This window comes from Numida meleagris, chromosome 2, assembly GCF_002078875.1.
Source record: "Numida meleagris isolate 19003 breed g44 Domestic line chromosome 2, NumMel1.0, whole genome shotgun sequence".
Classification (NCBI taxonomy): domain Eukaryota; kingdom Metazoa; phylum Chordata; class Aves; order Galliformes; family Numididae; genus Numida; species Numida meleagris.
Window position 1 is genome coordinate 53438832 of NC_034410.1, and position 13653 is coordinate 53452484.

General features: G+C 43.0%; 1 protein-coding gene across 3 annotated transcripts in view; it reads left to right on the top strand.

Moving 5' to 3' along the window:
- Nucleotides 1-13653, top strand: part of TPPP (tubulin polymerization promoting protein) — a 67681-nt gene that overhangs the window by 31580 nt on the left and 22448 nt on the right. For all 3 annotated transcript variants that reach the window (XM_021385378.1, XM_021385380.1, XM_021385381.1), the window contains one exon: nucleotides 10664-10817. In XM_021385378.1, the coding sequence (XP_021241053.1) occupies nucleotides 10664-10817 (154 nt within the window). The remainder of the gene's footprint in view (nucleotides 1-10663; nucleotides 10818-13653) is intronic.

Below are 13653 nucleotides of genomic sequence, written 5' to 3' on the forward strand. Positions count from 1 at the left end.
AAACTCAATTCTCTGAATAAGAAACTGGAATATCTGCAGAAGGATGATTCTTACACACTGTCTTCCTGCTTCAGCACTAGTTTGTCCTCTAGTATATGGGATGAAGACCTGTTTCTAGGGTGTTTTTTTTTTTTAATTGACTTTGTTGTTATTTTAAGGCTGTATCTTGCATCATTCTGTACTCTGATAAGCTACTTCTGCTGTCACTTGCTTTGTGTCTCTTGGCAGTTAACTTTCACCTGAGTCATGCTAACAAATAGTGCCAGTCCTTCATGTATGCAAATAATAGGTTTCTACATTCCTGAATAACTCTCTAGGTTTCGTATCTTTTACTGGATTCTTGCCCAGAAGCAGACAGCATTTTTGAGGATAAAAGCAGTATGTTTGTGATAAAATTTGTATGTTTTAGACTTGTCTGTTTTGTGTATGTAAAGTTTCTCCATTCCTTGAGTAGAGTTCAGGGATTCACAACCAGAAGATCTTTTTTCTTTGTATAATGCTTCCTTTGAAGCTCTTTATCAGTAGCTGTTGCATAGATCTGCATAGATCTGTCTTAAGTAGCCACATACAGCATTATTTTTCTCTTAAACTGAAAAAAAACCCAACCCGCTACTCTCTTAAGCTAATTTCATCTGTTCTTCTAATCCCCATCTTTATGATCAGATGTACTTTCTGCTTCAGATTTTTCTTGATCTCATCCTCCTTGAATTCATTAATCTCCATTAATCCCTTTTACTCATTTTAGAGTGTTTTCCTTTGGAAGCTTTTACCTACTGCATGTTTTTACCAAGTAATTTTCTTTCTCCTTTCTCTCTCTTTGTTCCCATCTGTCCTGGTTTCACTTGGTCAGTACTGCATAAGGTTGGGGAAGTCCAGTGCGTACCTCAAAGGGGTATTGATGTTGAGTGAGAAGAACCAATAATCAACAGTGTTACAGTAATTACCTGGATTAAAGTGGAATGAATTCATACCTTTTTCTCCAAAGCAGAGCTGGCCCCAACATGCATCAATCCAGCACCATACATCTGTCCTGCTCTGGACTGTTATAACAGATGGAACCCTAGTCATGGACTAAATGAACTCTGTGGGCAGTTTAGAGGGGTGGCCCATAGACACCAATGATATCTATGTAATTAATCAGGGTGTGTGAGAAAGTGTTGTTTGTAAATGGTACGGAATGAGAGGTGAATATTGTCCTGATTTCAGCCAAAACTGTTAATTGCGCACCAATGTTTTGATTGTTGCTGATGGGAGTGTGCCTGAGGCCAGGCTGTGCCACTCAGCAGAGAAGAGCCACTGCCTTTGTGACGTGATAGCAGGTTGTGGGGTAGAGCCAGGGCAGGTGGCCTGAATTAGGAAAGGAATTATTTTGTACCACGTGAAATGATATGGAATAGAAAGCTATAAATTTGTGTTCAGTTCCTGGATGAATGATATGTATTCTTCTGTTCTTGCTGCCTTCTCCTTGATTCCAGAGAGATTTCTATAAGTTTTATATGGCTATCACTGTGTTACAAAGAGTCCATCTTGCACTACATTTTGCTCTGTGCCACGTTTGTTGCTTTGCTGTCCTTGAATGATGATAAAGCTGATAATGGTATTGCCCTATGACTATGGGATAAGTGAACCTGTTCACTTTAAGTCCTTCTGATTGGGCCAGGTTGCTAGAACCAAGGAAGTTTCATGTATAGAGTAATTGTGAAGGTTGTCTAGACATCTTGTTTGGTTGGTTCTAATCTTTTTCTGAAGGGAGCTAATTTCTGTTTAATAGCCATGTACTCAAAGATGTCCCCACTCGAAGTATTAGCACTGCCTTAGGTGAAGATCTCTGTTGTAGATTCTTCCTAGCATCATTTTGCCAAGGATATCTTTTGGAGGGGATATCTTCTTTCCTAAGAATTTGCCAGTTGAATTTGGCTTTCATCAACATTCAGATGTCCAATTTCAGTATCCCAGTTCTACCCATTAATTGAGCAGGAGTCTCTGATGCAGGGTGATGCTTCAAGTTTTATTTTCTCTATTGGTTCTTTTACTACTACCTTTCTTTAGAGCTGTTAAATATTACAGTGCAAAAAACCTGATGGAATTGTACTGCAGTATCTTTCCTTCTCCCCTCTCTCTTTAGTTGTATTTGCAAATAGAAAATTCTGTTGGCACATGAAAATCAGTGAGTTTACAGCCATAGTGAGTTTTAGTTTAGCAGATTGCTACTGACAAATTGAACAAGATCCATCTGTTTTTTCTATTTTTAATACGTTAAGAGAAATAAACAAGAAGCATATTTCTTTTTCTTTATCTCTCTCATTATAGTATAGACCTGGCTGTTCAGGTCTCTGGCTGTGAGGAGTGCCTGAGTCTGCTGCTGCCGGGGTAGGGTGGCAGGAGTTACACCTGTGTGAGGTGTGAGCAGGTGAATGATCTGCTCAGCCTGGTGGTGGAGCTCAAGGAGGAAGTGGAAAGACTGAGGACCATCAGAGAGTGTGAACGGGAGATCGATTGGTGGAGTGACTCGCTGGCATGCTGCAAGGAAGGGTGCCAGGGAGATAACTCCAGAAAAGTGGTGGACCCCCTGCCCTGTCACAGTCAGACAGACCTGACGGGTGAGGAGGGTTGGAAGAGAGTTCTGGCTCGGTGTCATGGGCGCACTCCCTGCCTGCCTCCCCCACTCCCCCAGGTGCCCCTAAGCAATAGGTTTGGGGTGCTGGAAATTGAAGGGGAAGTGTGTGGGGAGGCGAGGGAGGACCTGCCTAGGAAGGAGCCCAGGGCGAGGTGGTCATCCCCATGCCTTGAGAATGCCTCTGCCAAGAAAGACAGAAGAGTCACTGTGGTGGGCGATTCCCTTCTCAAGGGAACGGAAGGCCCCATATGCAGGCCTGACTGGACATGCAGGGAGGTGTGCTGCCTCCCTGGGGCCCGCGTCAGGGACATCACTAAAAACTCCCGGGTCTGGTCCGCTCCTCTGATTACTACCCATTATTGATAGTCCAGGCAGGCAGTGATGAAATCGCTCAGGGAAGCCTGCAAGCTGTCAAAAGAGAGTTCAGGGGTTTAGGGCAAATGGTTGAGAGAGTAGGAGCACAAGTGGTATTCTCCTCTCTCCCTTTTGGGGCAGTGAGGGATACGGAGCAATCTAGGAAAACACAGGCTTTGAATAAGTGGCTGAAAGGCTGGTGCCACCACAGAAACTTTGGCTTCTTTGATCATGGGGCGGTTTACTCGGCACCTGATGGCTGCGGATGGGCCTCACCTGTCTCCAAGGGGAAAGCAGATCCTAGCCCAGGAGCTGGCAGGGCTTGCTGATAGAGCTTTAAACTAGGTATGAAGGGGGATGGGGATAGAATGATGCTCACTAGGGTGGAGTGAGTAGTTCAGAAATTTCAACAAGATTTGATGGGGGAAGAGGGTGGTGGTCAGTGGGACAAAGAAGGGCTTGGGGATGTTGTCATTGTGGGAGATTGTGAGGAAAAACCTCCGACCCATCCTGTAGGGTCTGCTGGGAACTCCTCAGAGGAGGTGATGTTGCCAACCCCCTGTCCGATACCTTCTCGTGTCCCTCTGGGAGGCAGTGGGGGAAAACTTCAGATTTCTTCTGGAAGTTTGAGGGAGGGCCCCTCTAGAAAGGTAGTGTGCCGGAAAGCCCAGCTGAAGTGCCTTTACACTAATGCACGCAGCATGGGAAATAAGCAGAAGGAACTGGAAACCATGATGTGCTTGGAAAATTATGATCTGGTTGCTATCACGGAAACGTGGTGGGATGAATCCCATGATTGGAACATTTTGTTTGAGGGCTACAGCCTCTTGAGAACGGATAGACAGGGCAGGAAGGGAGGGGGAGTTGCCCTCTACGTTAGGAAGTGGATAAATTGCAAAGAGCTGTGTCTGAGTAACAGCCATGACCAGGTTGAGAGCTTATAGGTTAAAATCAGGGATCGGTCCAATAAAGGAGATCTAGTGGTTGGGGTCTGTTACAGGCCACCTGATCAGGGGGAGCCTATTGACGAGGCCTTCTTGCTCCAATTGCAGGAGGTATCGTGTTTGCAGGCTCTTGTGATGGGGGATTTCAACCACCTGGATATCTGCTGGGACAGCAGCACGACGGGCAGCAGACAATCCAGGAGATTCCTGGATTCTGTTGAGGATAACTTCCTGGTCCAGGTATTAGATGGACCGACACGAGGTGAAGCCTTACTGGACCTGGTGCTCGCCATTGTGGAGGAGAGCATTAGAGGAGTTAAGATTGGGGGCAGCCTGGGCTGTAGTGACCATGCCCTGGTGGAGTTTGCCCTCTGGAGGAATGCAGGCCTGGCAAAGAGTAAAGTCAGGAGCCTGAACTTCAGGAGAGCGAACTTCTGGCTGCTCAAGGAACTGCTGGGTGGGATCCCCTGGGAAACTGTCCTTAAGGGCATAGGAACAGAGCATAGCTGGCAGCTCTTTAAGGACACCTTCCTGAGAGCGCAAGAGCTGCAGCTTAAACTGAGGGAAAAGAGAGAAATGTATGCGAAGTGGAAGCAGGGTTGTGTAGCTTGGGAGGAATATAGGGCTGTTGTCCGCATGTGTAGAGATAGGATCAGAAAAGCCAAGGCGCAGGTAGAGCTGAACTTGGTTAGGGATGTGAAAAATAACAAGAAGGGGTTCTACAGGTACATAGGCAGGAGGAGACAGATCAAGGAGGGTGTTCCCCCTCTGATAAATGAAGATGGAGAAGTGGCTTCCTCAGACATGGAAAAAGCTGAGGTGCTCAGTAAGTGCTTTGCCTTGGTCTTCACTGGTGGTCAGACTCCCCATGTCTGCCAGGACTCTGAACCTCGAGGTGTGGGTGAGAGGAGCAGATTCCGTTCCATTGTAACAGTGGAACAAGTCCAAGACCTCCTCATGAAACTGAATGTATGGAAGTCTATGGGGCCAGATGATATCCATCCTAGGATTCTGAGAGAGATGGCTGATGTGATTGCCAAGCCGCTCTCCATCATATTTGAAAAATCATGGCTGTCTGGTGAAGTCCCCGGTGACTGTAGAAAGGGAAACATTACTCCCATTTTTAAGAAAAGGAGAAAGGATGACCCGGAGAATTACAGGTTGGTGAGCCTCACCTCTGTGCCTGGGAAGATCATGGAGCAGATCCTCCTAGAAGACATGTCAAGGCACATACGTGACAAGGAGGTGATCCGAGACAGCCAGCATTGATCTTGCCTGATCAGGCAATTGATCTTGCCTGACCAATCTGGTGGCCTTCTATGATGGAGTGATGGCATCAGTGGATGGGAGAAGGGTGACGGATGTCATCTACCTGGAATTCTCCAAAGCCTTTGACAGGATCCCTCATTACATCCTTCTCTCCAAATTGGAGAGCTGTGGATTTGAAGGATGGACTGTTGGGTGGATTAAGAACTGGTTGGCTGGTCGCAGCCAAAGGGTTGTAGTCAATGGTTCTATGTTAGGGTGGAGGCCGGTCATGAGTGGTGTCCCACAAGGCTCAGTCTTGGGACCGGTGCTCTTCAACATCTTTATCAGTGACAGATGATGGAATTGAGTGCACCCTCAGCAAGTTTGCAGATGACACCAAGCTGAGCGGTGCGGTCGATACATTGGAAAGAAGGGAGGCCATCCAGAGGGACCTGGACAGGCTGGGGAAGTGGGCCCATGAGAACCTAATGAGGTTCAACAAGGCCAAACGCAAAGTGCTGCACTTGGGCTGGGGCAATGCCAGGTATTTGTACCGACTGGGGGAAGAACTCCTTGAGAGCAGCCCTGCAGAGAGGGACTTGGGGATCCTGATGGATGAGAAGCTGGACATGAGCCAGCAGTGTGCACTGGCAGCCCGGAAGGCCAACTATGTTCTGGGCTGCATTAAAAGAGGAGTGGCCAGCAGGAAGAGGGAAGTGGTGGTCCCCCCCTACTCGGCTCTTGTGAGGCCCCATCTGGAGTACTGCGTCCAGGCCTGGGGGCCCCAGCACAAGAAAGATGTGGAGTTCTTGGAACGAGTTCAGAGGAGGGCAACCAAGATGATCAGAGGACTGGAGCACGTCTCCTGTGAGGCAAGGTTGAGGGAACTGAGCTTGTTTAGTTTGGAGAAGAGAAGGCTCCGGGGAGACCTCATTGTGGCCTTCCAATACTTGAAGGGAGCGTATAAACAGGAGGGGGAACAATTGTTCACGAGGGTGGATAGCAGTAGGACAAGGGGGAATGGTTTTAAACTGAGACAGGGGAGGTTTAGGTTAGATATTAGGAGGAAGTTTTTCGCATAGAGGGTGGTGACGCACTGGAACTGGTTGCCCAGAGAGGTTGTGGATGCCCTGTCCCTGGAGGTATTCAAGGCCAGAGTGGATGTGGCTCTGGTCAGCCTGGTCTAGTGGTTGGCGACCCTGCACTCGGCAGGGGGGTTGAGACTCTATGATCTTTGAGGTCCTTTTCAACCCAGGCCATTCTATAGTGTTTGTTAAAGAGCCACCTTTCTCATGTTTCTCACTTCAGATTTGTTTCTGTACTTAAGACAGAGCAGATACAGCCCAAGTTTGACATCTGAATTTTGTTAGGAAATCTGCATTCATTAGAGATTTGAGGAAAAGGTATTTCTTGTAGTCTGTTCTGAATGTTATCAGCACATTTGGTTTTGTTAGGATTTAGGGAATAATTCTGGTAGATATTTATTGATGAAAATTTTTGTCTAGAGTTGCAAAATTTGCTGTTGAATGTGACACCATTACATGATTAATTTGGATTATTTTGATGATTAATTCCTAATGAAGGAATGACTATTACAAGAATGTGAGGAGTGGCAAATTAGAAGTTGTCTAGTTAAACTTAGTGTGTCAGTAAGTCAGAAACTGTGACAGATAAGCCACTTGAGCATTCTGTTGCCAGAGCAATCCTTCATTTTTGTCTTGTTTGGGAAGCACATAAATATGGGGAGTATTCAAAATTGAGGTTGCTCAGATTTACAAGAGAGAATGTGGTCAAGTTTTGAGTGACATCTGAGTTGACTGAGACATGCAAGTCCGTGGTGAATTTAGAGCAAGTAAGCCTTAGAAACAAAACTCATTGGATAAGAGTTCATTCAAAAACATTTGTTGTACTCCCATTTGTAATTATGCTGCCTCCAGACCTGTGTCAGACTTTCCATACTCCATGGACCCAAACTTTATAGTCAGGTGACAACTGCCAACACAAAACAGTGCCAGTTAGTTTATACTGCTGTAGTCCTTCCTGGCATGATAGCAAGAATAGAAGCTTCTGTTAAAAACTATTAAATTGGAGACTGCTGTATTAACAGTTAACTGAAGTAGTACTATTGGAGATAGGTTTCTGATACTGGTCAAGGATTTTGTGTGGGTTGTATGGAGCGCAATTGTTAAATTTTTCTCTTTTTCAGCTAAAATTGTAGATGGTTGTTAGTTCAAACAGTATGCAGGTCCAAATAATATAGAATAATATAGAAGTATTAATTTGCAGCAGTAAGTTTTCACATTATGCTGGTCTAATCTTGTTATCACTGACAGTGTTAGTAATAACATTTGCAAATAAATACTGTGTCATTTGCTTTTACAACTTGCTTTGGGCCAGTGCTTGATCTTTTGCATTTTGTGTTTGTTATGCTGATGTCCAGACTTGGAACTAATTATTGTTTTACGTGTATGAACCTGGGCTCCAAAACAAACTGTGGAATTATAACTTTATTTCAGAATCTAATGGTTGCATGTGGAGAGATCCATCAAGGAAGGGAAAATGATGGGAACCTTCTAGACATTTTTTTTGTATCATTGGTTTGTTCCGAAATGTATGGACGGTTTGAAGGAAATTTAATGTGTACCATGAATACACTGTTTCTTCCACTGAAGGATGATGTGTTTGCATAATTCTGTTTGTGATAAGAAGCATGGCTTAGAAATAGAATGCCACGGCTTATCCTTCCTAAACATGAAGGTGTCTTTGTATCATAGTAAAGCACAGGGCTTTAAAAATTTATATTAATAATCTTCCTCTTATACATATTTTCCATTTTTCATTGAGGTGACCACCTTTATGACGCTTGCGTCTTTATGAAAACCTTATTTTTCCGCATTACCTCTATTGTTAATGTTTTCCATTTCCTTTCTCTCCCCCTTCTCCTTTCATTTCATAAACTTCTGTCTTTGAAGTGCAAACCCCAGAATTTTAAATGGGATAATAAAGAATGGTGGGGAGGGAAGCCACAAAAACAAGCAACAAAAAGACAACATTGGTATACCTGAATAGAGTAATTTTAGAAAGGAATCATTGTGAACTTGAAAAATTTCTTCAGGGAGTTTCCCACTGTGTTCCTGAATGATGATCCAGGCTAAGCTGTAGCAGTGCTGATTGTTGACTTCCAGGTAACATTTATGAAATAGAAAGTTGCACGTGAAAGGTCTACAGAGTAGATTTCGCTGTGAGTCTTTACTGAACAGCGGTGTTAGTGTGGTCTTATGCTGAAGTTTTGCAGTGATTGCCATTGTTGTCTTTTCCTAAATAAGAAGTACACAAATATGAAGTCTTGACCTCTTGAGCTAGTTAAAAGTTCTTGAACATGTATCATCATCAGAAGGATGTTAATCCTATTAATGAGAGTCCTGGATAAATTCCAAGTAGTTAATTGCTCTGTGTGCAGTGTGTTTTTCTGATTAATGAAATGTTGGATTGTATTCTTTGTTTCCACTGTCACTGTGTTCTTTTACTAGCTAATTCCATGAGATAATCCAGCACGGACTTCACTTAAAGCAGACAAGTGGTTACAAAAAGCAGAATTTGATCAAAATATAAAGTTTATTTTTGCCTAGGATTGGTAGTATTGGTAGGGATATAGGGATTTGCTTCACGTTCAGCTATGTTGGAGGTAAAAGATACTAGTAGTGAACTGTTATGTGAAAGGTTGTGTTAGTGTTGGCATTTTGTTGTGAATAAACAATTTTTCCTTTTTATTAAAAAAAAATAGGGATGAGATTTCATTTTGTGTTAATTGACGTAGGATTTTTTTCTTAACTGTTGGCATCTAAAACTGAGAAACCTTCCTTCCCCCTTTTGTTAGTGGAGTCAATCTCATGCTTGAGTGTGATTTGACCCCTGACTATGTCTGAAATGAGATTTAAAAAGAAAGAAAAAAAGATATATGACTCACTCTGGGCAGTGACTTTTTGTAACAATTTTCAATAAATATGTTCAATAAATTTAATTTCTGTTTGTAGTTTTCTAGCTTGATTTCTCTGTTGCCAGTGCACGCTTTCTTTATACTTGCATCTATTATTTATTCCTTGATAAACAAGCTGATGCTGTTGAAAGCATTAGTCTGGGTTTTTATGCTAATTTGCTGGAGATGCTCTCTAAATTGACATAAGAATAAATGCTTAGGCTGCAAACAAATCTGATGTAGTAGCAAGTTTACCAGCAACATGGATTTCACTTTGAGGGTTTCCTTATATCATAAGCAATCAAAAAATCTTCTATTATTCTGCTGTAGCCTTATTTAGTACCATTTTTAGTATCAGTCAAAACATCTTTTTGGGAAGTTTTCTATATGAGCTGCTGAATTTTAACTTAAAAATAATGACTAAATTTTAATGTGTAAATTCATTTAAAGGTCAGGGAATCTGTAACTTAATATATAGGAGAAGGTGTATTAGCAAAATCCTTTCTTCTGGAACAAAACCTTAGCAAATACATTACTAGTGTGGGAACATGGGCTTCCCGTTGGTAAAAACAAGAGGAAATCTTCAGCTCTGAATCTCTGAGGGCTTCATAAGACTGCTGTATTGTTTTCCATGAACATGTGAATGTTTTACAAAGGTGATGGTCTAAGAAGGAAAACAAGGACTGTATGTAAATTAATCACTGCAAAATTTGTCAATCTATGATAAAAGAGGATTTTAAAGCTTTCTAATGATTCACTAGCGTGGTTAACACCAATCATTATTTTTAATTGTGAACACATGAATAGTGACCTGTGAATAAAATGACATGAACCGTTATTCAAAGAATCACAGAATCATAGGGGTTGGAAAAGTCCTCTGGAGATCATCTAGTCCAACCTCCCTCCTAAAGCAGATTCTCTAGAGTAGGCTGCACCGGAAGGTGTCCAGGCGAATTTTAAGCCTCTCCAGGGAAGACTCCACAACATCTCTGGGCAGCTTGTTCCAGTTCTTTATCATCCTCAAAGTAAAGAAGTTTTTCCTCGTGTTCAGGTGGAACATTGTGTGTTCTAGTTTGTTGCCATTGCCCCTTGTCCTGTTGCTGGGCACCACTGAAAAGAGCCTGGCCCCATCCTATTGACAGCCAAGCAATAAGAAAATAAAAAACTCACCAAAGATGCTTCTGTTCTTGTTTTTTATGGATACTGATCTACACGTGATCAACCAAATGAGTTCATGTCTTGCTTTGAGATATTGACATTCTGATAGCTAGCGAGTTTCCTCTAGTTCCTTGTCATTTCTGAATCATCATCCACGGGTTTATTTTAAGTGTTATCCTACTGATGTTCATATAAATGAAAGTGATGTTTTAATGGGCTGGGAAATGTTTTAATGGAGCGAATGGCTCTTTCTTTTCTGTTAAGGTTTTCTCTCGTTCCCTGTGGTAAACTACAAGCATTCTGCTATTCTTAGAATGTTCATTGTGTTCTCTTATAATTTCTTTCAATTTCTATGTGTTTTGGCAGGGGAAAGTCTTCTAGAACCATTAGTTTTGAGCAGTTTAAAGAAGCTCTTCAGGAACTCTCCAAGAAGCGATTTAAAGAAAAGAGTGATGAGGAAGCAATTCAAGAAATATATAAACTAATTGAAGGAAAAGCACCAATTATATCTGGAGTAACGGTATGTTACTGTTCTAATGGATGGATTATTTTAGCTGTCTTTTCTTCTACCCTAGATTTATATTCACCTGCTTCCCTCTGCAGTCCAAATCCAAGTTAGTGTGTCTGTGGGCCTGGAGGCAACAGCTGTGCTGAGCAGAGTGAAAACAAAGATTATGCAACACATGATTATTGCACTGTGGCATGTGTGGTACTGTTACTGCTTCTGCTGGAAATTGTGGTACCACATAGGGTAATCCCAGAACACCAGAAATCTGGAAGTAATTATCATTTGGTCTAGTCTTTGGTTTCTTTGTTCCCTATGTTTGCTTTGTTGTTTTTTTTTTTTCTCTTTGGCATAAAACTTTGATAAGTCTGCTAACGTTAATTAAAAAAAAGTTTTAAACCTGATGTGTATATGTTTGGTTGTTCTTTTAAATGCTCAGGTTGGACAAGCTTTTACTTTGTAGTTAATTCAGCAGATACTGGAGTGTTCACTGTGATCTTAAATAGTCCTGTCAATCTAGTTCAGCTGCTTAAAGTTTGTGGTCTCCCTGAGTTTAATCAGCAAATAATCTTTCCTGAAACTGGTTTTGCACAAATGAGCAGCGGAAATGTCAGCTGGAGAAATCTCTTTTGAGTTGTATAGTTTGTTAGGTTTCTACAGGATTTCATCCTATGGCTCTTGTGCTCCCATTTGAAATAAGTTGTAGTTTTGATACTTAAAATGATGGGCCTTCTTTTTGTTCTTCAGTCATTTCAATTCATCAGAATAACTTGTTCTTCTTTCAAGGGCTTCTCCCTTTGAATTGTGCATATTCATTTAGGCCTCACTTCTGACTCCTTTGTTTTCTGCATTTCAGCAGGCAGGTACTGAAATGAGCAGTGGCTGCTAATAGGAGAACAGTCTCCTTGTAAGTTAATTGTAGGGTGATTTGAGAGCATTACTTGCAGGGTAGTATTATGTGGGTGCTGCAAATGTATGAGAATGTGATAGTAGCACAGGGAAAGTAATGTAGGGCTAGATAAAGAATCCTAGAATCGTTTCGGTTGAAAATACGTTCAAGATCAAGTCCAGCCATTAACCTGACCTGCAGAGTCCCTTCACTAAACCATGTTCACTCACAGAATCACAGAATGGTTTGGATTGGAAGGGACCTTTAAGATCATCTAGTTTCAACCGCCCTGCTACAGGCTGGGACATCTCCCACTGGACTAGGTTGCTCAAAGCTCCATCCAAAATGGCCTTGAACACCTTCAGGGAGGGGGCATCCACAACCTCTCTGGGCAGCCTGTCCCAGTGTCTCACTACCCTCACAGTGAGGAATTTCTTCCTAATATCTAGTCTAAATCTACCCTAATCCAGTTAAAAGCCATTTTCCCCTTGTCCTGTCACTACATGCCCTTACAGAAAGTCCTTCCCCAGCTTTCCTGTAGGCCCCCTTCAGGTATTGGAAGGCTGCTATAAGGTCCCCCCGGAACCTTCTCTTATCCAAGCTGAAGAGCCCCAGCTCTCACATCCTGTTCCTGCAGGGGAGGTGCTCCAGCCCTCCGATGATCTTCATGGCTCTCCTCTGGACCCTCTTCAATAGCTCAATGCCTTTTTATGTTGGGAGCACCAAAACTGGACACATTACTCCAGATGGGTAGAGGGACAGAATCACTTCCATTGACCTGCTGGCCATGCTTTTGTTGATGCAACCCAGGATGCGATTGGCCTTCTGGGCTGCATGTGCATGTTGCCGGCTCATGTTGCATCTTCCACCAACACCCCCAAATCTTTCTCCTCAGAGCTGCTCTCAAGCCATTCTCCACCCCGTTTGTATTTGTACTTTGGATTGCCACAACCCAGGTGCAGGACCTTGCACTTGGACTTATTGGACTTCATGAGGTTGGCATGGGCCCACCTCTCAAACCTGTCCAGGTCCCTCTGGATAGCATCCCTTCCCTCTAGTATGTCAACTACACCACTCAGCTTGGTGTTGTCTGCAAGCTTGCTGAGGATGCACTTGATCCTACTGTCCATGTTGCCTATAAAGATAATAAATAACGCTGGTCCCAGCACTGATCCCTGGGGTACGCCACTCATCAGTGGTTTCCATTTGGACATTGAGCCATTGACCTCAGCTGTCTGAGTGCGATCATCCAGCCAATTCCTTATCTATTGACTGGGCCATCCGTCAAATCAATTTTCTTCCAATTTGGTAACTAGGATGTCGTATTGGACAGTGTCGAATGCTTTGCATAAGTCCAGGTAGATGATGTCAGTTTCTCTTCCATTATTCACTAATGCTGTAACTCCACCTTGCGAGCTGTATGCCTGTCCAAGCCATAGGCAGGCACTTTCTCCAAGGGAATCCTGTAAAAACAAACAAACAAAAAATAAAAAGCATCAAGTGCTTGACTACAACCCAGGTAGACAATATGCATAGCCTTTTCCTCGTATATTGAGTCATCTTGTCACAGAAAGAGATCAGATAAGTCAGGCAGGACTTGCGTGTCTTAAATCCATACTGGCTGTATCTGACCTCTTGATTGTTCTGTACGTATTGTATGATGACATTGAAGATTATCTCTTCCATAAGCTTCCCTGGTACAGAGGCCAGTCTCACAAGCCTGTAGTTCTGTGCATCCTCTTTCGTGCCTGTCTTGCAGAGTGGTGTCAAGCTTGCTAACCTCCACTCAGCTGGAACCTCCCTAGTTAGCCATGACTGCTGGTGGAAGTGGCTTTGTGAGCACTTCACCCAGTTCCTTTACTATCCTTGGATGAATCCTGTCAGACCTGATAGGTTTGTGAAAATTCAGATGGTATAATAGGTCACTTCCAGGTTCCCATTGGATTGTAGGAGCTTCATCTT